The following is a 26,773-nucleotide window of genomic DNA, read 5'->3' on the forward strand; positions in this document are numbered from 1 at the left end:
GAAGACTCGAGGCTGTAATTTCTGCCAAAGGTGCTTCAACCTATTTTTGCTTTCTCTTCATGGGGTATTCATTGTGTGTAGATTAATGTGGGGGAAAAACGATTTAATCCATTTTAGAATAGGTCTGAAGTAACAAAATGTGGAAAAAGTCAAGATGTCTGAATACTTTCCAAATGCACTGTGTTAAACTAGGACAGGGAGGCAATTGGACAGAGACTGCTTGGTAGGTGTTTTAGATTTAGCTGTGGAATCATTACTGGGATCTTTGAGTGTCTAATTAGTGAGTTTAGAGTGGCTGGTGGATTGGTTCTGTATTGCCAGTTTATTCCCAATCAGCCTGGTTGGCACATTTGGCCGTAGGCTGTGCTAGCACTCTAATAATGAGCCTGCTGGCTTCCATCGCACTCACTACACAGTACGGACTGGGAAATATATACACACACACACACACACACAGAGACAACACTGTATGAACCGAGAGTGGGAAACACACACAGTACTGACTGGTATTGGGATACACACACAACACACACAGATGTTCTGGGCCTGGATGGGTTCGATACTCCCACAAAATCTGTGGCGAGCGGTCACGTTCCATCCAGCTTGCTCACTTTAACAGTGTTCATGGTATGGTCATCTATTAGACATCTGGAACTAACAATGTTTTAGTTAGGGGGTTAGGCACATGGGTGTATCAGAATGTAAAGTGATGCAGTTGGAATTAGTCAGTTGTACATGATGATGATGATGATGATGATGAATAGGTGGCGACAAAGCTGGAATGAGGCAGTCGTATCTAGGACATTTTTGAGATGGTCCCTTCAAATGGAATTTTGGTTAAAACACGTTTTAAACACGTTTAAAACGCGTTTTAAAGTGAGCAGAGTTTCGGGAGAGAAGGGCTTTCACAAATGTTATGCTTCTGCCCCCTCTGGCCCTCTCCCATTCCTCCACTCACATCAGCACCACCTGGTTGACATCCTGGGGAGAACCCTTTGATAGCTGCATGGGTCTGTCTTTGTGGGGGAGTAGGGTTGGGACATTCCAGTAACTTTCCACAAATGCCTAGGTTTTCCAGAAATCCCAGTTGGAGGATTCCATGAATATTCCAACCACGGTTTTTGGAAAACCTGGTGATTTTGTGAAAGTTACTAGGATTTTTCAACCCCAGTGGTGAGAAAAACAGGAATCTGAGATTGGTTCTCGAGGTGTGTTTTTTTTTTGAATGCCTGGGGGATGAAATGTGTTTAAGACTATTGTCGTCGTAATTGAGTTGGAATATTTCCTGGTGATGTCAAATTAATTTTGTTACTCAAAGTTTGGCCTTTAACTCATAGAAACAATGTTATAATCCCAGTGTGCACACTGATGGACTGATCGCAGGCCTGTTCATAAACTCAGCCACAGGCAATAACTCCAACAAACTGAGGCCAGTTGATAAAACAACCATGTAGAATTTTCATTTAAACGTGAATTGTGGTGTCTACTGTTGGTAGTTTCTCTTAGATGGGGTTAACTGTAGGCCGTCATTGTAAATAAGAATTTGTTCTTAAACTGACTTGCCGAGTTAAATAAAGGTTCAATAAAAGCATTTAAACTGTTAGCTATATTTGTGGTGTTTCACTTATTGCTGAAGATGTATAACCATGCTGTTTGGAGACAGGGATTTTTAATGAAATGAATGTTATGTTAACAGCTGCATATGAACGTTACCTCTTCAGTGAGTTACTGCTGCTTGGACCCCGGAGACTACTCCTGGCAGGGACAGCTGCATCTCCTATTGGAAGATTTACAGTGCATACATCTGATTAACAATGAAGCCAGCCAGAAATGTTTTAAGAAATGAAGAAAAAAATACATAAACAAAGCACTGAAGATTTTCAAAAAGATTATTAAAAGATGGCAATATCATATTTACAACATGTATGCATTAGCTCAAGGTGAATATTGGAGCAGGCATACATTTGCATGAATTAGCATGTTTAAGGAGTTCGGGACGCTGGCTCCTCGTTATCTACAGACAAAGTCGATAAATCAAAACAAAAGGGGGTCTAGCCGCTTAAAGTGAACGTGTTTGCCACAGCGACACATTGTGTGTGTTTGAGTCCTGGCAATTGTGTGTGTGTGCTTGCGTGTGTGTGCAGGAGCCGTGCGGAAAAGGGTGAAACTGTGCCGCTCCTAATTCAGAAATGCATATTTATAAATTGGGTGCTCTCAGGACTTGGCCTTGGGGGAAATAATTGGTTAGACAGGAGGACGCTCGACTCGCCAGGGAGAGAGGATGAGAGGAAATCAGCCCGACAGTCATTTAGACTAGAGAGAAAGAATGAGTACAACACACTGCACTAATATCCATTCCTTTACTTGCTTAGTTCAAAGATATGTCAAGATGGTGTGTATAGTATTGTCTTTCTCTCTTTTTCTTTTTTCTCTCTGCCTCTTTTTTTCTTCTCGCTCTCTGCCTCTCTTTGTATTTCTCTCTCTCTGGCTGTCTCTCTCTCTCTGAATGAATGAACAAAAATATAAATGCAACAATTTAATAATTTTATAGTTTTATTTTATAGACTTATAGTAAATTGAAGGAAATCAGTCAATTGAAAAATTAATTAGGCCCTAATCTATGGATTTCACATGACTGGGTAAGGGCGCAGTGATGGGTGGGCCTGGCTCCCCAGTGGGTGGGTCTATGCCCACCCATCGCTGCGCCAATCAGAATGAGTTTTTCTCTCTCACGAGATATATATATATATATATATATCACACACACACACACACACAGTGGGGCAAAAATGTATTTAGTCAGCCACCAATTGTGCAAGTTCTCCCACTTAAAAAGATGAGAGAGGCCTGTAATTTTCATCATAGGTACACTTCAACTATGACAGACAAAATTAGAAAAAGAAATCCAGAAAATCACATTGTAGGACTTTTAATGAATTTATTTGCAAATTATGGTGGAAAATAAACTTTTGTTATTGACCAAATACTTATCTAAATACTTTGTTATATACCCTTTGTTGGCAATGACAGAGGTCAAACGTTTTCTGTAAGTTTTCACAAGGTTTTCACACACTGTTGCTGGTATTTTGGCCCATTCCTCCATGCAGATCTCCTCTAGAGCAGTGATGTTTTGGGGCTGTTGCTGGGCAACACGGACTTTCAACTCCCTCCAAAGATTGTCAGGGCCTCGGGGCTGACTCCTGCCTTCATCAGAGTTGGGTTGGGTTGTCAGGGCAACGGGGCTGACTCCTGCCTTCATCAGAGTTGGGTTGGGTTGTCAGGGCAACGGGGCTGACTCCTGCCTTCATCAGAGTTGGGTTGTCAGGGCCGCGGGGCTGACTCCTGCCTTCATCAGTGTTGGGTTGGGTTGTCAGGGCAACGGGGCTGACTCCTGCCTTCATCAGAGTTGGGTTGGGTTGTCGGCCACGGGGCTGACTCCTGCCTTCATCAGTGTTGGGTTGTCAGGGCCGCGGGGCTGACTCCTGCCTTCATCAGAGTTGGGTTGTCAGGGCAACGGGGCTGACTCCTGCCTTCTTCAGAGTTGGGTTGTCAGGGCAACGGGGCTGACTCCTGCCTTCATCAGTGTTGGGTTGTCAGGGCCGCGCGGCTGACTCCTGCCTTCATCAGTGTTGGTTTGGGTTGTCAGGGAAACGGGGCTGACTCCTGCCTTCATCAGTGTTGGTTTGGGTTGTCAGGGCAACGGGGCTGACTCCTGCCTCTTCTCACCGTCTTTGGCCCCAGTCCCTGGATGACACGCAGCACTCAAATTCTTTATTTTTCTGAGTGTCAGATTGAAACTGGGAGGAAGAGTAGAGTGATGACATTTTTAATGAATCCTTAAATAAATGCTATTGCTGTCTAAACTCAAGACATCCCAGTCCACTCAGTGAGAGAGAAAGAGTTGATAGAGGGAGCATGACGTACATGAAGGCTATAAAGTGAGTGAGAGGGAGATTGATGGACAGATGGGGACAGAGCACACACCTGGACCTGCAGTTCTGTGTCTCTTTCCCTAGGAGTGAGGGTGGCCGGAGCAGTTAACTGCCCACTCTGACGGCTGAATGTCTGTGTGTGTCCGAGTAGTGGGCGGTTGACTGGTCACGGTTGCTGTCTTTCAGAAGGGCCATTTCTCTCCTTATCAACATCGGTCGCCGGGAGATTGAGGCCTGTCTGTCACCCACGCTCTGTTACCAAGGAGAAGTCAAGCGGTGGGCAGGTTGATTGACAGCTGTTCCCACCACTCAGGATTTAACCTCTCTCCTACTGGCAGTCAAAGCCCTCCCCCTTCCCACACCCTGTCTGCAGCCACCCCCTAGGAAACAGTAAATCATCCCCCATATAGCAGGGATCATCAACTAGATTCAGCCGCTGGATGATTTCTTTTCTTGAGCGGGGGGCCGGGACATAATTGTAAATCATTTGTAGACTGAAATTGACCACAAGAAGCCCAAACAGATATAATGTTTGACTAAAACATAATAATTTCAGCCCTTTGCTTTCATTTATATACGATCAAGTGTCTCTATTGGGAATACTTGAACAGATTTCTTTAAATTAAAATCACGTAATTTCCTAGTGTTTTTACAGTCTTTTGTGTCCAACAAATAAAATCCCCCCAAAAATGCTAAATTAAAAAAGAAATACTGTAAATGTTTTGCTCAGAAGACTGCCAGTTGGGAAACCTGCCCTATAATATGAGGGAATTGGTCTGTCAATTAGTGGTAGATAGGTGTACACTCGTGTGTGTGTGTGTGTGCGTGCGGCGGAGTGGTTTGTCAGAGTGTTCTCAATGTTCTTTCCACTATGTGACTCATAGAAAACCATTAAAATGATCTGGTGACCCCCTCAATAAGGACAACCAATGTTTGTCTTTACCCCGACCCCTAAACCAGTCAGCTGTGACCATCCCTCCCGTCTGCTCTGTCCTGACGTGTGTTAGACTTGTATCATCATGATCCCATGTCTGTCTTTGTAATGACTCCCATAATTACTCTGTGATTTTAACCTTTTCTTATTATCTTCCTCCCTCTCACTCTCTGTTGCACCCTCTCTCGCTCTCTCGCTGTCGTTTTCTGTTGCACTCTCGGTCTCTTTCTGTGTCTGTCTCTCGCACTCTCTCCCCTTCTCCCTCTTTCATTCCCCCCAGATTGGTCAGTTGGTGTTTAAGGGGATGCAGCGTCTGAACAGGATCCAGTCCATAGTGTTTGAGACAGCCTACAACACCAATGAGAACCTGCTCATCTGTGCCCCCACCGGGGCCGGCAAGACCAACATCGCCATGCTGACAGTCCTCCATGAGATCAGACAGCACCTCCAACCTGGAGGGGTCATCAAGAAGGATGAGTTCAAGGTACCACTCGACTGTGTGTGTGTGTGTGTGTGTGTGTGTGTGTGTGTGTGTGTGTGTGTGTGTGTGTGTGTGTGTGTGTGTGTGTGTGTGAGCGAGACATACAAACATACAGTAGAACACATTTATTATTGGTTGTCCTTATAAAGCCCCCCCCCCACACACACACATGTTCTAATACACACACATTCTAACACCACACACCCGATGCAAACCAGCGACGATAGCCACTTTTTCATACATTTCCATTAAACTTTCTTAATCTAAGTGGCCTGTTTCATATTTTTCAATAAATAGTGATTTATGCTGGCTGGTTGCCAGGGAACAAGTGATACTCTGCTGTACACTCATTTATCATGACTGACCTTTCACTTCCTCTCACTATCCTTCTCTCCTTCTCCCCCCGTTCTCCCTTTTCTCTCTCTCTATATTTATATATTTATCTCCCTCCCTCTTTCTCTCTCTTCTCTCCTACTCGCTCCCTCTCTTCCCTCCATCTCTCTCTCCCTCCCTCTCTCCCGTTGTCTGTAGATAGTGTATGTAGCTCCTATGAAGGCCCTGGCAGCAGAGATGACTAACTACTTCAGTAAGCGGTTGGAGCCACTGGGCATTGCTGTCAAAGAGCTCACTGGAGACATGCAGCTAACCAAAGGGGAGATCCTGCGTACACAGGTACTGTACAAACACACATGGGTGCGCAAGCACACGCACACACGCAGTTTCTGCGTAGGCTTTCCCTATGCTCCATTGGTCCAGAGTGGAGTTGTGTTCTGCCTCACGACTGTTCTCTAGCGCCTCCCAGTGGTTGGCTCTCAGCTCAGCTCGGCTCTCTGGATTGCAGTAGCTCCGTACCCTCTTCACACTGAGCACGTTTACATGCGCTAATAAATCGAAATTAAACAGATTATGACAGGTGGTCGGTTATGGCAAAAGTCATGTAAGCACTTTACTCTGCTTATTTTAATCGGCGTAAGGTCAAAATCATAGTAAGCATACGCCGATTAAAACACCTGGTGTTCTGAACAATCCTTTGAATTATTAGGACATGTAAAAAAAAACTAAAAAAAACACCTTAAACAAAGTTATAGCACTGTATTTCAAAATTCTTTTGCAAGAGTGATGTGACTGTTTTTTTGTCAGGAGTAGTGTAAAGCTTGCAGCCATTTGGGCAGTGGAAACGCGTTATCTGGAGTGATGAATGGTCTGGGGCTGTTTTTCATGGTTCGGGCTAGGCCCCTTAGTTTCAGTGAAGGGGAACCTTAACGCTACAGCAATGACATTCTAGACGATTCTGTACTTCCAACTTTGTGGCAACAGTTTGGGGAAGGCCCCTTTCCTACCAGCATGACAATGTCCTGTCAGCACAAAGCGTGGTCCATACAGAAATGGTTTTTCGAGATTGGTGTGGAAGAACTTGACTGGCCTGCACAGAGCGCTGACCTAAATCCCATCGAACACCTTTGGGATGAATTGGAATGCCGACTGCGAGCCAGGCCTAATCGCCCAACATCAGTGCCCGACCTCTCTAATGCTCTTGTGGCTGTATGGAAGCAAGTCCCCACAGCAATGTTCCAACATCTAGTGGAAAGCCTTCCCAGGCAAGTAGAGGCTCTTGTAGCATCAAAGGGGGACCAACTCCATATTAATGCCCATGATTTTGGAATGAGATGTTCGACAAGCAGTTGTCCACATACCTTTGTTCATGTAGTGTATGTTTGAAATCATCTATATGCCAACAGTGTGCAACAATTTATCATAACCATTACAGATAATTAATTGCCAAATATATTGCCATATATATTCAGTCAATAGAAAAACAAGTGCCATTTAAGATGAATTTATTGAAATCGTAATATCAACTGGTTATATTATATCGTGGAACACAATCTTCAAGACAATAGTTCCCTTAGCAGTGGCGCTTGCTTGTAGAAGCATGGCTGTGCAATGGCATAGCCTTGTTTTGTTAATTTACCAGACAAGACACTCTTATTTCTCGAGCCCTTATCGCAGTCAATACACGCCTATGTTATATAACAGAATAAAATAACAGAATAGTGAGAAGTGATTATTTGAAACGGGGCTCAAATTGGCGAATTGAAGAAGAAAAAAAAGTCTGCGTTATTCACCAAAATCTGTCTTTTCAATATACAGATGTTTAATTTAGTTTATTCTGCCTGTTTGTATTTTCTAAATGTTTTAACAAATACGCTCCTTGTCTTTATCAAACTAATGTTTTTGCATATTTTCAGTATGTAACATGTCTATGTTCAGGGTGGTTATAGCCTAGGCCAGGTATTCTCAAACAGGGGAACGCACAATGCCGTCGGGGGTATGCCAAATAAAAATGTGATTCACATTTTAAAAAACAGTACATTTATATTTTCCAACAAGGTTTTCTTCTCGCCTGAGTAGCCTCGTTTCACTGCCAAAAATAAAATTAAACCATCTAGTGTTCAGCGAAATAACAACAGTGGCAAATACAGGTAGCCTAGTCAAATAATTAACATCCAATCACGTTAACCGTTACTCTCTCGCGGGAAGCCTTCACTCTTAAACCGCAGACATTTAGAAACAAAACATGACAATAAAAATTAAAAAAGCAGCGGGAGTTTTGTGAGCGAGAATAAAGTCTACTTTCGAGTAGTAAGACATGTATAAAAGCAACAGATACCATTAATAAGAAGGGGCTAGAAGCGTCTTATGGTGAGCTACTGTATGGCTAGGACTGGCAAGCCCCATACTATTGTGAAGTACTTAATTCTTCCTGCTGCCACGGTTATGGCTGGGACGATGCTGGGTGAAAAGGCCAAAAAAACTATACAGACAATGCCTTCATCAAACAACACTGTTTCACGACACATCAGTGACATGGCAAGAGATGTTTTGAAACAATTACAGCTTTGTGACATCAAATGGACTTTGGTGGTCAAGATGTGTTGGTATCTGTACAGATGGTGCAAAAGCCATGACAGGGAGACATAGTGGAGTGGTAACGCGTGTGCAAGCAGTTGCTCACAATGCCACTTGAGTACACAGCAGCATCCACCGAGAGGCTCTTGCTGCCAAGGGAATGCCTGACAGCTTAAAATAAGTTTTGGACACTACAGTGAAAATGGTTAACTTTGTTAAAGCAAGGCCCCTGAAATCTTGTGTATTTTCTGCATTATGTAACGCTTTTACATCATACTGAAGTGCGCAGATTATCAAGGGGCAAAGTATTGACAGCTTAAAGTTTTCTTTACTGACCATAATTTTTACTTGTCTGACCGCTTGCATGATGACAAGTTTTTCACACGATTGGCCCATCTGGTTGATGTTTTTTCTCACCTGAATGATCTGAATCTAGAATTACAGGGACTCTCCGCAACTATTTTCAATGTGTGGGACAATTGAGGCAATGATTAAAAAGTTGGATCACTTTTCTGTCTGCATTAACAAGGACCACACACAGGTCTTTCCGTCATTGTATGATTTTTTTGTTTGCAAATGAACTCAAGCTTACGGACAATGTCAAATGTGATATAGCGAAGCACATGAGTGAGCTGGGTGCACAATTACGCAGGTACTTTCCCAAAACATACGACACAAACAGCTGAATTCGTTATCCCTTTCATGCCCTGCCTCCAGTCCACTTACTGATATCTGAACGAGAGCCTCATCGAAATTGCAACAAGCAGTTTTGTGAAAATTTAATTTAATCAGAAGCCACTGACAGATTTCTGGATTGGGCTGTGCTCAGAGTATCCTGCCTTGGCAAATCGCGCTGTTAAGACACTGATGCCCTTTGCAACTACGTACCTATGTGAGAGTGGATACTCGGCCCTCAGTGGCATGAAAACTAAATACCGGCACAGACTGTGTGTGGAAAATGATTTAAGACTGAGACTCTCCAATACAACCCAACATTGCAGAGTTATGTGCATCATTTCAAGCACACCCTTCTCATTAACCTGTGGTGAGTTATTCACAATTTTTGATGAACAAATAAAGTTTTATATGTAAGATGGCTAAATAAAGAGCACACTCATTGTCACTTCCCACTAGCCGGGTTGTGACTAAAACTCACACTCACTCTTATGTTTAATAAATGTATCGTATAGTGTGTTAGCCCAGGCTAACCAATTCTAAATGGCAATAGCAGTTCGCAAATTAGTGTCTCACTAGTTACTACAGCAACAGTCATTAACCCCGTCCATTTCTAAAATGTGATTTTAATCTCCTAACCCTAACCACACTGCTAACCTTATGCCTAATCCTAATCTTAAATTAAGACCAAAAAATTAATGTTATTACATTTTTTTAAACTATATAGCCAATTTTGACTTTGTGGCTTGGGTAACTAGTGACAAACGGCAATTATTCCAAAACTGCAGCTCGCTGTTGGAACACATATTTCCTATACTTAAGTCAACCAGTCCATTTTTTATTTTTATTTGTAATAAAACTGTCGTCATTTGGCATGGAATGTAGCTTGTGTATCCCATCAGTTATATCCGTTTTTATAGGCATTTATTTCTGTACACTCAGCACGCGTGTGTAGAGGGAGCGGTCGCATCGCAATTGAGTGAGTGAGACATGGAGGGGAATGGGAATTTAGGGAGAACTGTTTGATGCTTGGCTTGGTTTCTTTTTTGTTGTGCCCCACAAATGCTCATGTACAAATGGAAAACTAGAGGCAAAGCAAATGAAAGTTGTCTTCAAAAATAAAACTTAGACCACAAACACTGAACAAAAGTATAAACAAAATATGCAATCATTTCAAAGATTTTACTGACTTACTGTTCATATAAGGAAATCAGTCAATTGAAAAAAATGCATTAATCCATAATCTATGGATTTCACATGACTGGGAATACACAAGTCCCCAGCACAAGGTGCACCTGTGTAATGATCATGCTGTTTAATCATCATCTTGATATGCCACACCTGTCATGCATAAACAGCGCAATGCTTGAAGCATTGCGAAGAGCTGCTGGCAAAACGCACGAAAGTGCTGTTTGAATGAATGCTTACGAGCCGGCTGGTGCCTACCATCGCTCAGTCAGACTGCTCTATCAAATCATAGACTTAATTACAACATAATAACACACAGAAATACGAGCCTTAGGTCATTAATATGGTCGAATCCGGAAACTATCATTTCGAAATTTTATTCTTTCAGTGAAATACGGAACCGTTCCGTATTTTATTTAACGGATGGTATCCATTAGTCTAAATATTCCTGTTACATTGCACAACCTTCAATGTTATGTCATAATTACGTAAAATTCTGGCAAATTAGTTCGCAATGAGCCAGGCAGCCCAAACTGTTGCATATACACTGACTCTGCGTGCAATGAACGCAAGAGAAGTGACACAATTTCACCTGGTTAATATTGCCTGCTAACCTGGATTTCTTTTAGCTAAATATGCAGGTTTAAAAATACATCTGTGTATTGATTTTAAGAAAGGCATTGATGTTTATGGTTAGGTACACGTTGGAGCAACGACAGTCCTTTTTCGCGAATGCCCACCGCATCGATTATATGCAACGCAGAACACGCTAGATAAACTAGTAATATCATCAACCATGTCTAGTTATAACTAGTGATTATGATTGATTTATTGTTTTTTATAAGATAAGTTTAATGCTAGCTAGCAACTTACCTTGGCTTCTTACTGCATTCGCTTAACAGGCAGGCTCCTCGTGAGGCAGGTGGTTAGAGCGTTGGACTAGTTAACCATAAGGTTGCAAGATTGAATCCCTGAGCTGACAAGGTAAAAATCTGTCGTTCTGCCCCTGAACAAGGAAGTTAACCCACTGTTCCTAGGCTGTCATTAAAAATAAGAATGTGTTCTTAACTGACTTGCCTAGTTAAATAAAGGTGTATAAAAAAATAACATTTTAAAAAATCGGCGTCCAAAATTACCGATTTCTGATTGTTATGAAAACTTGAAATCGGCCTTAATTAATCGGCCATTCCGATTAATCGGTCGACCTCTAATTGTGTCCATGAATCACACAGCAACATATAGAACTGCAGTATAGATAGTGGTTGCTCTCCTGTCTTAGTTGAAAATAAAAGTCATAAAAGCAAGAATTGGCGATACTTTCGAAGGCATGCGCTCAGTTACCACACACACACACACACCCTCAAACAATGATAGTGTCCCTCTCTCCTGCTTTATGTAGGAGACTAGTGCAGTTCCTTATCTCTCTCTGGTGTCCTCCTGTACTTAATTCTCTGGCAGGCTTTATAAAAGGACTGTTCATTCACTGCAACATACTGTAGCTACTGATATAACTGATAAGCCATAGAGAGGCCAGCACTACCACAACCACAGAGTTTTTCACACTAGACAGTCATGCAGGGTGACTCACAGGTCAGAGGCAGGGCTTTTTCTGGATCAAAAAGGGGCTTAGATGGTTGGCATGGCAGGGGGCGTGGCAATGAGCACGGTTGGCCGAGAAAATATTAGAGGCCCCCATCTTGGAACTGTATAGAAATGTTTGCATTTTTAAGCCAATTTCCTGCAATTCTACAAATTTTTACATGCAGCTGAGAATTTATCTTGCCGTTTTAAAGCAAATTTTTTGCGATTCTACATATTCTGCAATTGAGCTGAGAGAACATTTTGCTAGTTTCATGCAATTCTATTACATTTTCTCATGGTTAATGCTGTGTTCTATTGCTCAGACCTGATCAAATGAATACTGCTAAATTCATTGTTTTTGCAATTTTCAATTCTTCCAATTGTCTAGTTTTTATTTTAGTGTTAGTTCTCAAAGTTTATATTATCAAAAATATATAGGTCCATTATCTTTTATTTTGTATATTTTTTATTTTACCCCCTTTTCTCCCCAATTTCGTAGTATCCAATTGTTAGTAGTTCCTATCTTGTCTCATCGCTACAACTCCCGTACGGGCTCGGGAGAGACGAAGGTCGAAAGCCATGCGTCCTCCGAAACACAACCCAACCACGCTAACTCAACCAAGCACCAATGTGTCGGAGGAAACACCGTGCACCTGGCGACCTGGTTAGCGTGCACTGCGCCCGGTCCGCCACAGGACTCGCTAGTGCGCGATGAGACAAGGATATCCCTACCGGTCAAACCCTCCCAGTGTGTGGGTAGTTGGTTGACATGCTCTCAGGAGGCGTGTGCGTGTTCTCTGGGTCTCTATATCTTATCTCTCTCTCCCTCGTCTATACTACCCCCTCTTCATTTTCCTGATTCCTTGTTCTCAGCAGCCTTATTTGTAGTTGCAATGGTGACTAAAGTTAGTTGTACTGTAAAATACCAAATTGATATCCTGTTTATTGTCCACTGTATTTGTGCCTTTGTAGGTGGTGCTTGTATTTTAGCGCGGGGGGAGGGAGAGGAGATGCTTTCAACATTACCCAGCAGTACTTTAGTCAACCTCCTTTAAAGTGCTCTCCCATTTCAAAGTGTTCAACTAAGAGCCCTATGCTAGTTATGGATACAAAGGCTACTCTGTTCTCTCCAATTAACAAGATGGCTGGATATATTGGAAATGTGATTGACATAAGTTGAGACTAACTCATATTTGAAATGTGTCTGTGGTCAGGAAAAACTTGCCACTCAAAAAATGAAGATGATGAATATAATGTTGTTAGATTGCCACTTGTTATCCTCGTAGTGACGTAACCAATCAGATGTTTTCTTTCAATTAAAATGATGAATCAATTGTCCAATCCAATTGTAACAGCTCCCCAGCAAATCAACCAATTAGGTTGTTTGCCTCAGTGAGTGACCTGTAAATGAGTTTGTTCTTGTCTCGAATGCATTTGTCAATAGCTCTGTTAACCAGGTGTGTATTCTCTCAATGGTAAAATCATTCATATTTCCCACTACTTCTCCCTTGTTTTATATTCATTTCATTAAGTATATATTTTCGTTATTAGTCATTATTTCCCCCAGAGCGTTTGACTGTATGTGTGAGTCAGTGTTGCGTGTGTAAAACAGAATGTAGAAAAGGAGGATGAATGGGATTTGTTAAACAAAACGGAGGGTGGAGTGAAGGATGTAGGCTGAACTCCTTCCCATCTAGTGAGCCCCTCACCGATGGAGGGGGTGAGAGGTAGACAGAGGAAGACGGAGAGGAAGGACTTGGCTGAACTCCTTCCCATCTAGTGAGCCCCTCTCTGATGGAGGGGGTGAGAGGTAGACAGAGGAAGACGGAGAGGAAGGACTAGGCTGAAAAGGTTGCCAAGAACAAGCATATCTAGCAAATCCAAAAGAGGATAGTAGAGCTTAGACTTTAGAGGTTCATAAACCTCCTGGTACTTAAGGATAGAGAGATGAAATCAGAGAGAGAGAGAGTGAAAGAGAGAGAGGGGGGGAGAGATGTGAATCTTGAGAAATTAGGTCAATACCAGTTAATCTGGAGGTGTGTGTCTGCGTGCGTGTGTACGTGCGTTTGTTTCCTTGTGAGAGAGAGGGCACACACACACTTTTAATGAGGATGGACTGGCAGAGGCTCAACAATATTATCCTTACCCCCTGCATACTCCCACCAACCAGCCTTGCTTCTCTATCTACCCAGACTGTAGAGCTTTGGATGAAATACAATTTCATGAAATGACCTGTTTCTGCTAGTGTGGAGTAAATGTATTAAAACTCCAATAACAGCTCCATTAAAGTTCACTAGGTACTATAAAGTTAGCTCTCTAGAGACATCAGGGTAAATAAGGAGGATTCTTTTTAAAGGATCCCTCCCTCCCTCCCGCCCGCCCTCCCTCCCTCCCTCTTACAAACATACTCACACCAGTGTTTGTTTCTCACTGTTTGCATATATGTGTGAAGTTGTTGCTGTAGTTCAATACAGAGAGGATTAGCATTCCTGCAATGTTATTCTGTTGAAATTGAATTTGATCTGTGAGAAATTAAGCTAATTAAGGACTTTATATGTACATAGCTCACCATATATAACTACTTCTGTACATGCATTCCTTGTAGTAGTGTTGTAATGTTAGAAACTTACTCCACTTCTGGAGCGAGAAACACAAGCATTTCCCTGCACCCGCTTTAACATCTGCTGATCTGTGTACGCAACAAATAAACATCGATTTGATTTCTGTGTCTGCTATGTCACTGCTATTGTCACAACTCCCATCAAAAACATGCAGTGGATGTGCGCACACACAAACACAGTTGGATACATTTGTAGCCTTGACAAGCTATTAGTCGTTCACTTACAGTATGAAAGCAGTGAAACAGTTCTACAGTTCTCTTACCTTTCCCTCCTCACAAACCCCCTCTCTCTGTGGCACTGATAGTTACCATGGTAACAGTAGATTTGCTTGGAGTGGCTGCTGGCTGGCAGATATGCCAGTGTGCAGGTGGGTGGGTGAATGAGCAGTGGGCGCGCTGGTTCTCCTAGCCCCTCTCCCTCAGTCCAGAGAGTAAATATTAACTTAATGACAGAGTGGCCCCCTGGCGCTCTGCTCCACAGACAGACATACAGAAAGGCACGCACGCACAGACCAGACAGACAGACAGAGCGCCATACAGACCGCCAGACAGACCGCCAGTGACAGGTAGACAGACAGACAGACCGTCAGACAGGTAATTAGTAGATAAGTGGTAGTGTGGGAAGACCTCACCATGGCCCCGGGTTCCACATGTCTGCACACATCACTGTTACCACGCTGGGTAGAGCCCCCCTCATTAACATGGAGCTGGGGCTGAGTCACATCACATAGAAATATAGGGTCGTTTTTTCTCAGACACATATTAGGCTTAGTCCTAGACTAAAATGCTCTTTCAATGGAGATTCTACATTCAGTATGATTTTTGTTCAGGGCTAGGCTTAATCCATGTTCAAGAAAACCGCTCCGTGTGTTCCAGAATTGTTCTGATCCACTGGGTGCATGTTGGGTAGAGCCCCACTCATTATCATATGGCTGGGTCTGACCACCACAGACGAGCTGCAACTTGCACATCAGAACAGTTCTAGGACACTATTGCTACGTGATCATCATGGAACGTTGATTTGAATGTGCCTTTCCATTCTAGTAATTGTAAATGTTCTATAATGGGAACCCACTTTGACACAGGTCTTTATCCGCCCCATTGTGTTCCAGGACTGCACACTCTTCTATTTCACCAACGCTGCATATTCACAAATATTGTATTTTATCTAGGGGAGGGTTTTTGAAGCACTGAAATCAATCCGTGGGAGTGTCTCCAACCATAAATATAAAACACTTAGCAGCCAGTCATAGAAATAAATAACGAGATCAATATCAATGTTAATAAAAACAATGCAAGGAAAATAATGAGGGTTTCCTGTTAAGTCAAATGGCGTCTTGTTTTTGTTGTGTAATTAAAGAAAGCCCTGTGGCCTGCTAGTTTTTGGTTTGGAAGCCAGAGCTTCCATTTAGATGAACCTGCAGCCTAATTAAGACAGCCACTTCTCCCCTCTGCGAGCAGCGTGCCAGTCTCTAAAGGCAATGTGTGTGTGGCCGTTTCCTCTCTGCTAGGAAGGAGCGCCAGTCTATAATGGCTAGACAGATGGATTTAAATGCAAACTAGAGTCTAATGAACTGATTTTACAAAAAGTGTCTAATAGGAATTTCCACACACCCAGACAGCGCTTGCACACACGCACACCGATGGGTTGGCAAACAGCTCACACACCATTCATTATGCATTGTTCTATTTTTCTATCGTCAGACGCTTAATTGCACTAGAACGATGGTTCTGAAGGGCCCAAAGGGTCCGGGTTTTAAACGGGAACAGGTGAGATGAAGATGACAAGGGAGGAGTGAGGGATGTGTAGAGGATAGAGGGATGAACTGATAACACATGATGGATCGAGTGCTCTGGTGGTGTATATGACACGAGTAGGGCCCAGAGTTTTTCTTGATCACGTGACCTGGACAGGAAGAACTCTGTCCCCAAGTTAAACACAGGACCCTGGTCTGATGGTAATGAATAACTCGTTGACCTAAACATGTCATGGATTTGGAGTATATGGGGCTGAACAGGTACTTTTGGATCGACCTACAAAATCAAGTCTGTTTGTGTTCATCTGTCTGTCGCTGACGGTGTGTGTCCATTTGGTTTTCCAGATGCTGGTGACCACCCCTGAGAAGTGGGACGTGGTGACCAGGAAGAGCGTTGGGGACGTGGCCCTGTCCCAGATTGTAAAGCTCCTCATCCTGGACGAGGTGCATCTGCTACACGAGGACAGAGGTCCAGTTCTGGAGAGCCTGGTGGCCAGGACACTACGACAGGTTAGTACCTCTTTGTCTCAGCATAAGTCTCTTAAAAAATATACATATATATTGGTAGCACTGGTGCTTCTAACTTTAAAAAGTTAGTAGCACAAAATAAAATGTAGGAACACCAGAAAAGCAGATTTTTTAAATTGATTTCAGATAAAGCCTATATTGGGCATATATAAATTATATCTACTCTTGAAGCACATGCTGTGGCTAGAAACTATAACCCTTTAAAGACATTGTTTATTGTCAATTATTATATATTTTTAACCGTACTTAAACGGTAACCTATCCAACAATAACCTATTAAAAGCAGTTCTGTAACAATGAGGTTTGTGCAGTAGGCTATAGGCCCAATACATTATCACTGCAAATTGGCTATGCTTGAATTGACCTGCCAATGTTGTTCTTCTCAGATTTAAGTATTTCAAAACGTATGGTTTATGATCACACCGGTAATAGATCAGTTGTTGTATTACTTGTGAGGCCCAGCTGAGTGAGCATACATTTTAATAAAGTGCTTTTTTTAAATTTCACTGGACTGATGGTCAGTTTCAGCGGGGGGGAGCGCAGCAGAAGGTCTGCCTCACCATCCCTCTGCTCTCCCTCCCTCTGCTGAGACTGACTCTGACCAAAAAGGGACGTCATCCAGCTGATGGTGAAACTCGAGTCACAAGCTCAAATACATGTTACTCCTCTGACCAGTGAAAGTGAAATATTCCTCCATATAAAAATAGACACACTTTGCCAGTAATAACAATGCAAGCATTTTGATACGCTTTGCTAGTCATTCATTGCAGTTGCCGTGCTGGTTGAAATGCGAGTGGAAGAAGGGAGAAGCTCATTTAATGGCGTATAAAAGTGTTCAATAAAAAGTGGTTACAGTGCTGAATAAAACTGTAAATGTGAACTCACTCATAAAAACAGCAGCTCATTGCTCTCTAGTCATGGTTTTAAAATCTCACAGTATCAATTTTGCTGGGCAGCTGTAGGCCTATAGGTGCACTTGATTTGCTCTCTGGGCTGGCGAGTATGGCACTCGGAGGCAGCGGTACAGCGAAGCCTAATCATAACAATTATTCTGGGTGATCACATGTTTTTGCAGTCACACTGGTGCCCCCAAAATAAAATTCCAGGTCGTACAGCAAAAAGATTTTTGAGCATATGCGACCAAAATGGTCGCACTTTAGAGCCCTGGTCCCAGCCCTATCCTACCCTGTCCCCCCCTTGTCCCATCTCACCACACTAGCCTAGCGGTCAGCCCACTCCGACAGGTCAGTCTCTCCCTCTATCATTACAATAGGGTCTCCTCACCATGGTGAACATTATGAACAAGGACATTCATATTAATATTAGTACAACACACAGTCATTCTCATTCAACCATATCAGGTTTCTGTCATTGTGAAACATTGTAAGGGTTTTGTCTTGTCTTTGTGGAGCTGTGTGTTTACCGCAGTCAGTCGGTGATTTAGCTTTAGTTAGCTTGTCTGTCTGTGGGCTGTGCTGTCTGTGCTTTGTGTTTCTGCGTCTGAGTGGGATGCCTGATTCCCTCTAATGATGATTGACAGCGTCCTGCGCAGGAATCAGCCCGGCCGTTTGGGATATTAGAGTGATTATGCAAATTCCGACAGTCTGGGAAATGGGAGCCATCGTTCCGGAGTGTCCCGCAACCGTGTTCCATTGTGATGAGCTAGCGTCAGGTGTCAATCCCAGCCAGGGAGGAAATTAATAAATGGAGTGGGGATAGAGAGATGCATGGTAGGAACTTTCACGGTCTCCTAGGTGACAAGGGATTGGAATGATTTTTATTTTTTCCATGGGCAGACACACACATCAATATACCAATATGAATGTTAAAATATTATTGACAGATGTAAAAGTTGGAGATGAAAGAGAGGAGTGTTGAGAACAAAATGGAGAAAGAGACCGATCAGAGAGGGGAGAGACTGAGAGAGAAGGATACTGACAGGATATATGGCTGCTTTTTATTTATTTATTTATTTATTTATTTTAGTGTGCTGTGACGTCGGGGACCTCTGGGTGGGCAAGGTTAACCGCCAGGTAATTGAAAAGCAGTCTGTTCGTCTGACCGCTGTTGACTCCGTTCACAGCCTATTCATGTGCAGCTCTAGCTGCTATCACTGGAGAAGGGCTGAGGGAGCGTCCTGTGAGGCCACACCACACCCCTACCTAGAGACTGTCCTAGACCGCACACTGCAGCCTCTTTGTCTTTTTCTTTGCGTTTGTCTAGGGCATTATAAACACTATAACTAGCGTTTTCCACGGACCTATGGGCTGTTATGAAGGCATATAACACGTCTTATAATGAAATGTCTCTCCTGAAATGTCTTTCCTGTGTTTCTCCAGCCAGCGTTTGTAATTAAGGTGTTTGTGCCGTACTGGAGTCAATAGTCAACAGCACATTGGAAGGTGTCTTTAAGACACTGTGAATTATTGATTGGCGCACAGTAAGCAAGATTGTCGCCTTTGGAAGTACAAAAAGGAGTCCACCTCATCAATAAAACATGACGAGGTAGAGAGGAAACAACACGAGTTCTCCGAAGGAGAAGGACAGGGTCTTTAGTTCTCTGGTTTCCAAGAAGAGACAAATCAGTCAGAGCACAGACAGCACTGCAGACACTGGGCTCTGTTGTTGAGCCTTCCAGGGAAGTCTGTGGGGGTCCAGTAACCCTAAAGCTGTGGGTTGTGGTTGCTCTACAAGTCTTCAGGTCTCAGCCACAGTCATAACCCACAAGTCATATCTCATATATGATCATATCAATATTTTGGTTAACCATTGAAGTTGCGGTAACTTTGATCCAGAGCACACAGGAGTACATGGAACAACCAGACTTCAGAATGATATGTGCTTCAGTGAGACGGTGAGGAACGGTGATGGTGTGTATCTTTATTGAGAAATGACAAGCTTAGATGGACCTATAAACCATTGGAGAAACGCGCTTAGGCCACAGTAGAGAATATCTTATTCCTCCTCAACTGAACCCACAAATATAGACACATAAGAAACCAGAGTCTTTATGGTTCACTCTTTCTCCCTCCCAAAGATGTTCAGTAATTGCGTTTTTTTTGGGGGGGGGGGTTGACATAATTAGCATCCATTCCTACCCACAATACACCAGGAGTTGAAGGACCCCAAACCCATTGCACAGATACCCCCAACCCTAACTACACACACACACATCCCTCCTGTCCAATTACCGCTACACCTGACAGGCTAGCCTAATTGTTAGTGTTTTCTGCTGGAGGAGCCACGGCTGGAGGAGCCACGGCTGGTGCTCCTGACACAGGAGGAACAGGGTGCTTAAGTTCACATCTTTTAACCTCATGAATATGGAAATCTCTGCCTCTAAATTAAGTCGAGGCTCTAAAGGATGTTTTATTTTCCTCCTTTCTCTTTATGTAAATATAGGATGATCACTGAAGCAGTTATCACATGTGATGTTTTGCTTGTCAAAGTTTTGGTTTATTTAAATTTCTCCCGTCGTCGGGTAGACTCACCCCAGGCTTTATATTGCTCCGGAGATAAACATTTGGTTATTACCTGCATTTTAAAACCCGTTCATCACTGGAGGCATTAGTGTGGATGGCTCTTTGGTAAAGTATCATAGATGCAGAAGTGTTGAATACTGTATAATGAACTATTGCTGGTCATGTAATGTGTTGGTATTGCTGAAACATTGAATAGACTATCTGGGACAAAGCTCAGGGAAAGCAGCCGCCCTCTAGAGCCCATTAACAGTGAGAGTAATGGAGAAATGGTGTGTGTAAGAAGCCCACTATCCACTCAACCAGGCTGACTGGGGCACTGTTCATGAACGTAATGTGTATCTACAGTATGGACCGCTTTGTACCACTGGGCTGACACAGTGCTGTGTGTTATGCTGATCCGGGCCAGGGCTATCGGCTGCCAGGGATTGGCTGGGCCCTATCTTGATAGAGGGTATAGACGGGTACTGCATCACATTAAAAGCCTTACCAATCTTCCCTGTCACACTCACCACAGGAGGCAAGGAGATAGGCCTCTCACGCATGCACTCACGCTCTCTCCCTCGCTGCTTTCTGTCTGCATCTATCTGTTCTCTCTCCCTCGCTGCTCTGTCTGCATCTATCTGTTCTCTCTCCCTCGCTGCTCTGTCTGCATCTATCTGTTCTCTCTCCCTCGCTTCTCTGTCTGCATCTATCTGTTCTCTCTCCCTCGCTGCTCTGTCTGCATCTATCTGTTCTCTCTCCCTCGCTGCTCTGTCTGCATCTATCTGTTCTCTCTCCCTCGCTGCTTTCTGTCTGCATCTATCTGTTCTCTCTCCCTCGCTGCTTTCTGTCTGCATCTATCTGTTCTCTCTCCCTCGCTGCTCTGTCTGCATCTATCTGTTCTCTCTGTCTGCATCTATCTGTTCTCTCTCCCTCGCTGCTCTGTCTGCATCTATCTGTTCTCTCTCCCTTGCTGCTCTCTGTCTGCATCTATCTGTTCTCTCTCCCTTGCTGCTCTCTGTCTGCATCTATCTGTTCTCTCTCCCTCGCTGCTTTCTGTCTGCATCTATCTGTTCTCTCTCCCTCGCTGCTCTGTCTGCATCTATCTGTTCTCTCTCCCTCGCTGCTTTCTGTCTGCATCTATCTGTTCTCTCTCCCTCGCTGCTCTGTCTGCATCTATCTGTTCTCTCTCCCTCGCTGCTCTGTCTGCATCTATCTGTTCTCTCTCCCTCGCTGCTTTCTGTCTGCATCTATCTGTTCTCTCTCCCTCGCTGCTCTGTCTGCATCTATCTGTTCTCTCTCCCTCGCTGCTCTGTCTGCATCTATCTGTTCTCTCTCCCTCGCTGCTTTCTGTCTGCATCTATCTGTTCTCTCTCCCTCGCTGCTCTGTCTGCATCTATCTGTTCTCTCTCCCTCGCTGCTCTGTCTGCATCTATCTGTTCTCTCTCCCTCGCTGCTTTCTGTCTGCATCTATCTGTTCTCTCTCCCTCGCTGCTCTCTGTCTGCATCTATCTGTTCTCTCTCCCTCGCTGCTTTCTGTCTGCATCTATCTGTTCTCTCTCCCTCGCTGCTTTCTGTCTGCATCTATCTGTTCTCTCTCCCTCGCTGCTTTCTGTCTGCATCTATCTGTTCTCTCTCCCTCGCTGCTCTCTGTCTGCATCTATCTGTTCTCTCTCCCTCGCTGCTCTCTGTCTGCATCTATCTGTTCTCTCTCCCTCGCTGCTCTGTCTGCATCTATCTGTTCTCTCTCCCTCGCTGCTCTGTCTGCATCTATCTGTTCTCTCTCCCTCGCTGCTCTGTCTGCATCTATCTGTTCTCTCTCCCTCGCTGCTCTGTCTGCATCTATCTGTTCTCTCTCCCTCGCTGCTCTCTGTCTGCATCTATCTGTTCTCTCTCCCTCGCTCCTCTGTCTGCATCTATCTGTTCTCTCTCCCTCGCTGCTCTGTCTGCATCTATCTGTTCTCTCTCCCTCGCTGCTCTCTGTCTGCATCTATCTGTTCTCTCTCCCTCGCTGCTCTCTGTCTGCATCTATCTGTTCTCTCTCCCTCGCTGCTCTCTGTCTGCATCTATCTGTTCTCTCTCCCTCGCTGCTTTCTGTCTGCATCTATCTGTTCTCTCTGTCTGCATCTATCTGTTCTCTCTCCCTCGCTGCTCTGTCTGCATCTATCTTTTCTCTCTGTCTGCATCTATCTGTTCTCTCTGTCTGCATCTATCTGTTCTCTCTCCCTCGCTGCTTTCTGTCTGCATCTATCTGTTCTCTCTGTCTGCATCTATCTGTTCTCTCTCCCTCGCTGCTCTCTGTCTGCATCTATCTGTTCTCTCTCCCTCGCTGCTCTCTGTCTGCATCTATCTGTTCTCTCTCCCTCGCTGCTCTCTGTCTGCATCTATCTGTTCTCTCTCCCTCGCTGCTTTCTGTCTGCATCTATCTGTTCTCTCTGTCTGCATCTATCTGTTCTCTCTCCCTCGCTGCTCTGTCTGCATCTATCTTTTCTCTCTGTCTGCATCTATCTGTTCTCTCTGTCTGCATCTATCTGTTCTCTCTCCCTCGCTGCTTTCTGTCTGCATCTATCTGTTCTCTCTGTCTGCATCTATCTGTTCTCTCTCCCTCGCTGCTTTCTGTCTGCATCTATCTTTTCTCTCTCCCTCGCTGCTCTCTGTCTGCATCTATCTGTTCTATCTCCCTCGCTGCTCTGTCTGCATCTATCTTTTCTCTCTCCCTCGCTGCTCTGTCTGCATCTATCTGTTCTCTCTCCCTCGCTGCTCTGTCTGCATCTATCTGTTCTCTCTCCCTCGCTGCTCTGTCTGCATCTATCTGTTCTCTCTCCCTCGCTGCTCTGTCTGCATCTATCTGTTCTCTCTCCCTCGCTGCTCTCTGTCTGCATCTATCTGTTCTCTCTCCCTCGCTGCTCTGTCTGCATCTATCTGTTCTCTCTCCCTCGCTGCTCTCTGTCTGCATCTATCTGTTCTCTCTCCCTCGCTGCTCTGTCTGCATCTATCTGTTCTCTCTCCCTCGCTGCTTTCTGTCTGCATCTATCTTTTCTCTCTCCCTCGCTGCTCTCTGTCTGCATCTATCTCTTCTCTCTCCCTCGCTGCTCTGTCTGCATCTATCTGTTCTCTCTCCCTCGCTGCTCTCTGTCTGCATCTATCTGTTCTCTCTCCCTCGTTGCTCTGTCTGCATCTATCTTTTCTCTCTCCCTCGCTGCTCTGTGTGCATCTATCTGTTCTCTCTCCCTCGTTGCTCTGTCTGCATCTATCTTTTCTCTCTCCCTCGCTGCTCTGTCTGCATCTATCTGTTCTCTCTCCCTCGTTGCTCTGTCTGCATCTATCTTTTCTCTCTCCCTCGCTGCTCTGTCTGCATCTATCTGTTCTCTCTCCCTCGTTGCTCTGTCTGCATCTATCTGTTCTCTCTCCCTCGCTGCTCTCTGTCTGCATCTATCTGTTCTCTCTCCCTCGCTGCTCTCTGTCCTCATCTATCTGTTCTCTCTCCCTCGCTGCTCTCTGTCTGCATCTATCTGTTCTCTCTCCCTCGCTGCTCTCTGTCTGCATCTATCTGTTCTCTCTCCCTCACTGCTCTGTCTGCATCTATCTGTTCTCTCTCCCTCGCTGCTCTGTCTGCATCTATCTGTTCTCTCTCCCTCGCTGCTCTCTGTCTGCATCTATCTGTTCTCTCTCCCTCGCTGCTCTCTGTCCTCATCTATCTGTTCTCTCTCCCTCGCTGCTCTCTGTCTGCATCTATCTGTTCTCTCTCCCTCGCTGCTCTCTGTCTGCATCTATCTGTTCTCTCTCCCTCGCTGCTCTGTCTGCATCTATCTGTTCTATCTCCCTCGCTGCTCTCTGTCTGCATCTATCTGTTCTCTCTCCCTCGCTGCTCTCTGTCCTCATCTATCTGTTCTCTCTCCCTCGCTGCTCTGTCTGCATCTATCTGTTCTCTCTCCCTCGCTGCTCTCTGTCTGCATCTATCTGTTCTCTCTCCCTCGCTGCTCTCTATCTGCATCTATCTGTTCTCTCTCCCTCGCTGCTCTCTGTCTGCATCTATCTGTTCTCTCTGTCTACATCTATCTGTTCTCTCTCCCTCGCGCTCGCTTTCTTTCTCTCCCATTCGCATTCTCTCTACCACACACACAGACAAACCTACACTGTCTTTCTCTCTCTCTGGTGTTTGCACGTAGTCCACCTCTCATGTAAGACAGCACTTCTCTCACTTCTTCCCTGTCGAGGAGACTGGTGTAGGGAAGCATCCAGGTTTGATCCAAATCACCAACCGAAATCACTTTGTTTCATGACTAGTGAAGTCCAGTCGGAGTGTGATGTCATCATTGTGGGACGTTGCTGTAAGATGTCCATTCAGAGTATGTCATCATGGTGTGACCTTTGACCTTGGTGTGGGTTTATTCCAGGTGGAGTCGACCCAGAGTATGATTCGTATCCTGGGTCTGTCGGCCACGCTGCCCAACTACCTGGACGTGGCCTCCTTCCTCCACGTCAACCCCTACATCGGACTCTTCTACTTCGACAGCCGCTTCAGACCCGTGCCCCTCGGACAGAGCTTCGTAGGCATCAAGACCACCAACAAGGTGACCACACACACACACACACACTGCTAACACGCATCAAGCTGACTATACTGCCAGAACTCATGTGTCTTTAGCAGGGCCAGGAGTTTTGTTTTACCACGTTCTTCTGAATCATTTGACCTGGTCAAACATAGGGGAAAGGGGATACCTAGTGAGTTGCACAACTGACTGCATTCAACTGAAATGTGTTTTCTTCATTTAACCCAACCCCTCTGAATCAGAGAGGTGGGTGGGGCTGCCTTAATCGATGTACATGTCATCGGTGCCCGGATAAGCAGTTGTTGTTGGGAGTTAACTGCCTTGCTCAAGGGCAGAATGGCAGGTTCGATTCGAACCAGTGACCTTTCGTTTACTGGGTCAATGCTCTTAAACGGTTCTAACACAGCTAATATGTGTTTCTCTCAGATCCAGCAGCTTCATGATATGGAGGAGGTTTGCTATGATAAGGTTCTGGAGCAGATCAGAAATGGACATCAGGTAAGGCTCTCTGTACTGTGTGTGTTAGTCTGTGTTAGTCTATCTCCCTCTCCAGCCCCCAGGTTTACTCCACCAGACTCACTCCACCACCTTTACTCCACCAGACTCACTGCCCCAGCTTTATTCCACCAGACTCACTCCACCAGACTCACTCCCCCAGCTTTACTCCACCAGACTCACTCCACCAGCTTTACTCCACCAGACTCACTGCCCCAGCTTTACTCCACCAGACTCACTGCCCCAGCTTTACTCCACCAGACTCACTGCCCCAGCTTTACTCCACCAGACTCACTCCCCCAGCTTTACTCCACCAGACTCACTCCACCAGCTTTACTCCACCAGACTCACTCCCCCAGCTTTACTCCACCAGACTCACTCCCCCAGCTTTACTCCACCAGACTCACTCCCCCAGCTTTATTCCACCAGACTCACTCCACCAGCTTTACTCTACCAGACTCACTGCCCCAGCTTTACTCCACCAGACTCACTCCACCAGCTTTACTCCACCAGACTCACTCCCCCAGCTTTACTCCACCAGACTCACTCCCCCAGCTTTACTCCACCAGACTCACTCCACCAGCTTTACTCCACCAGACTCACTGCCCCAGCTTTACTCCACCAGACTCACTCCACCAGCTTTACTCCACCAGACTCACTGCCCCAGCTTTACTCCACCAGACTCACTGCCCCAGCTTTACTCCACCAGCTTTACTCCACCAGACTCACTCCACCAGCTTTACTCCACCAGACTCACTGCCCCAGCTTTACTCCACCAGACTCACTGCCCCAGCTTTACTCCACCAGACTCACTCCACCAGCTTTACTCCACCAGACTCACTCCCCCAGCTTTATTCCACCAGACTCACTCCACCAGACTCACTCCCCCAGCTTTACTCCACCAGACTCACTGCCCCAGCTTTACTCCACCAGACTCACTCCCCCAGCTTTACTCCACCAGACTCACTCCCCCAGCTTTACTCCACCAGACTCACTCCCCCAGCTTTACTCCACCAGACTCACTGCCCCAGCTTTACTCCACCAGACTCACTCCACTAGCTTTACTCCACCAGACTCACTCCCCCAGCTTTACTCCACCAGACTCACTGCCCCAGCTTTACTCCACCAGACTCACTGCCCCAGCTTTACTCCACCAGACTCACTCCCCCAGCTTTACTCCACCAGACTCACTCCCCCAGCTTTACTCCACCAGCTTTACTCCACCAGACTCACTGCCCCAGCTTTACTCCACCAGACTCACTGCCCCAGCTTTACTCCACCAGACTCACTGCCCCAGCTTTACTCCACCAGACTCACTCCACCAGCTTTACTCCACCAGACTCACTCCCCCAGCTTTATTCCACCAGACTCACTCCACCAGACTCACTCCCCCAGCTTTACTCCACCAGACTCACTGCCCCAGCTTTACTCCACCAGACTCACTCCCCCAGCTTTACTCCACCAGACTCACTCCCCCAGCTTTACTCCACCAGACTCACTCCCCCAGCTTTACTCCACCAGACTCACTGCCCCAGCTTTACTCCACCAGACTCACTCCACTAGCTTTACTCCACCAGACTCACTCCCCCAGCTTTACTCCACCAGACTCACTGCCCCAGCTTTACTCCACCAGACTCACTGCCCCAGCTTTACTCCAC

General features: G+C 45.1%; 1 protein-coding gene across 2 annotated transcripts in view; it reads left to right on the top strand.

The window, feature by feature from the left end:
* The window catches only part of LOC129857329 (activating signal cointegrator 1 complex subunit 3), a 155,619-nt gene that overhangs the window by 44,247 nt on the left and 84,599 nt on the right, over positions 1 to 26,773 (top strand). For both annotated transcript variants that reach the window (XM_055925461.1, XM_055925460.1), the window contains exons 10-14: positions 5,147 to 5,350; positions 5,879 to 6,019; positions 16,424 to 16,588; positions 24,465 to 24,641; positions 25,047 to 25,118. In XM_055925461.1, coding sequence (XP_055781436.1) covers positions 5,147 to 5,350; positions 5,879 to 6,019; positions 16,424 to 16,588; positions 24,465 to 24,641; positions 25,047 to 25,118 — 759 coding nt within the window. The remainder of the gene's footprint in view (positions 1 to 5,146; positions 5,351 to 5,878; positions 6,020 to 16,423; positions 16,589 to 24,464; positions 24,642 to 25,046; positions 25,119 to 26,773) is intronic.

This window comes from Salvelinus fontinalis, chromosome 6 (genome assembly GCF_029448725.1).
Source record: "Salvelinus fontinalis isolate EN_2023a chromosome 6, ASM2944872v1, whole genome shotgun sequence".
Classification (NCBI taxonomy): domain Eukaryota; kingdom Metazoa; phylum Chordata; class Actinopteri; order Salmoniformes; family Salmonidae; genus Salvelinus; species Salvelinus fontinalis.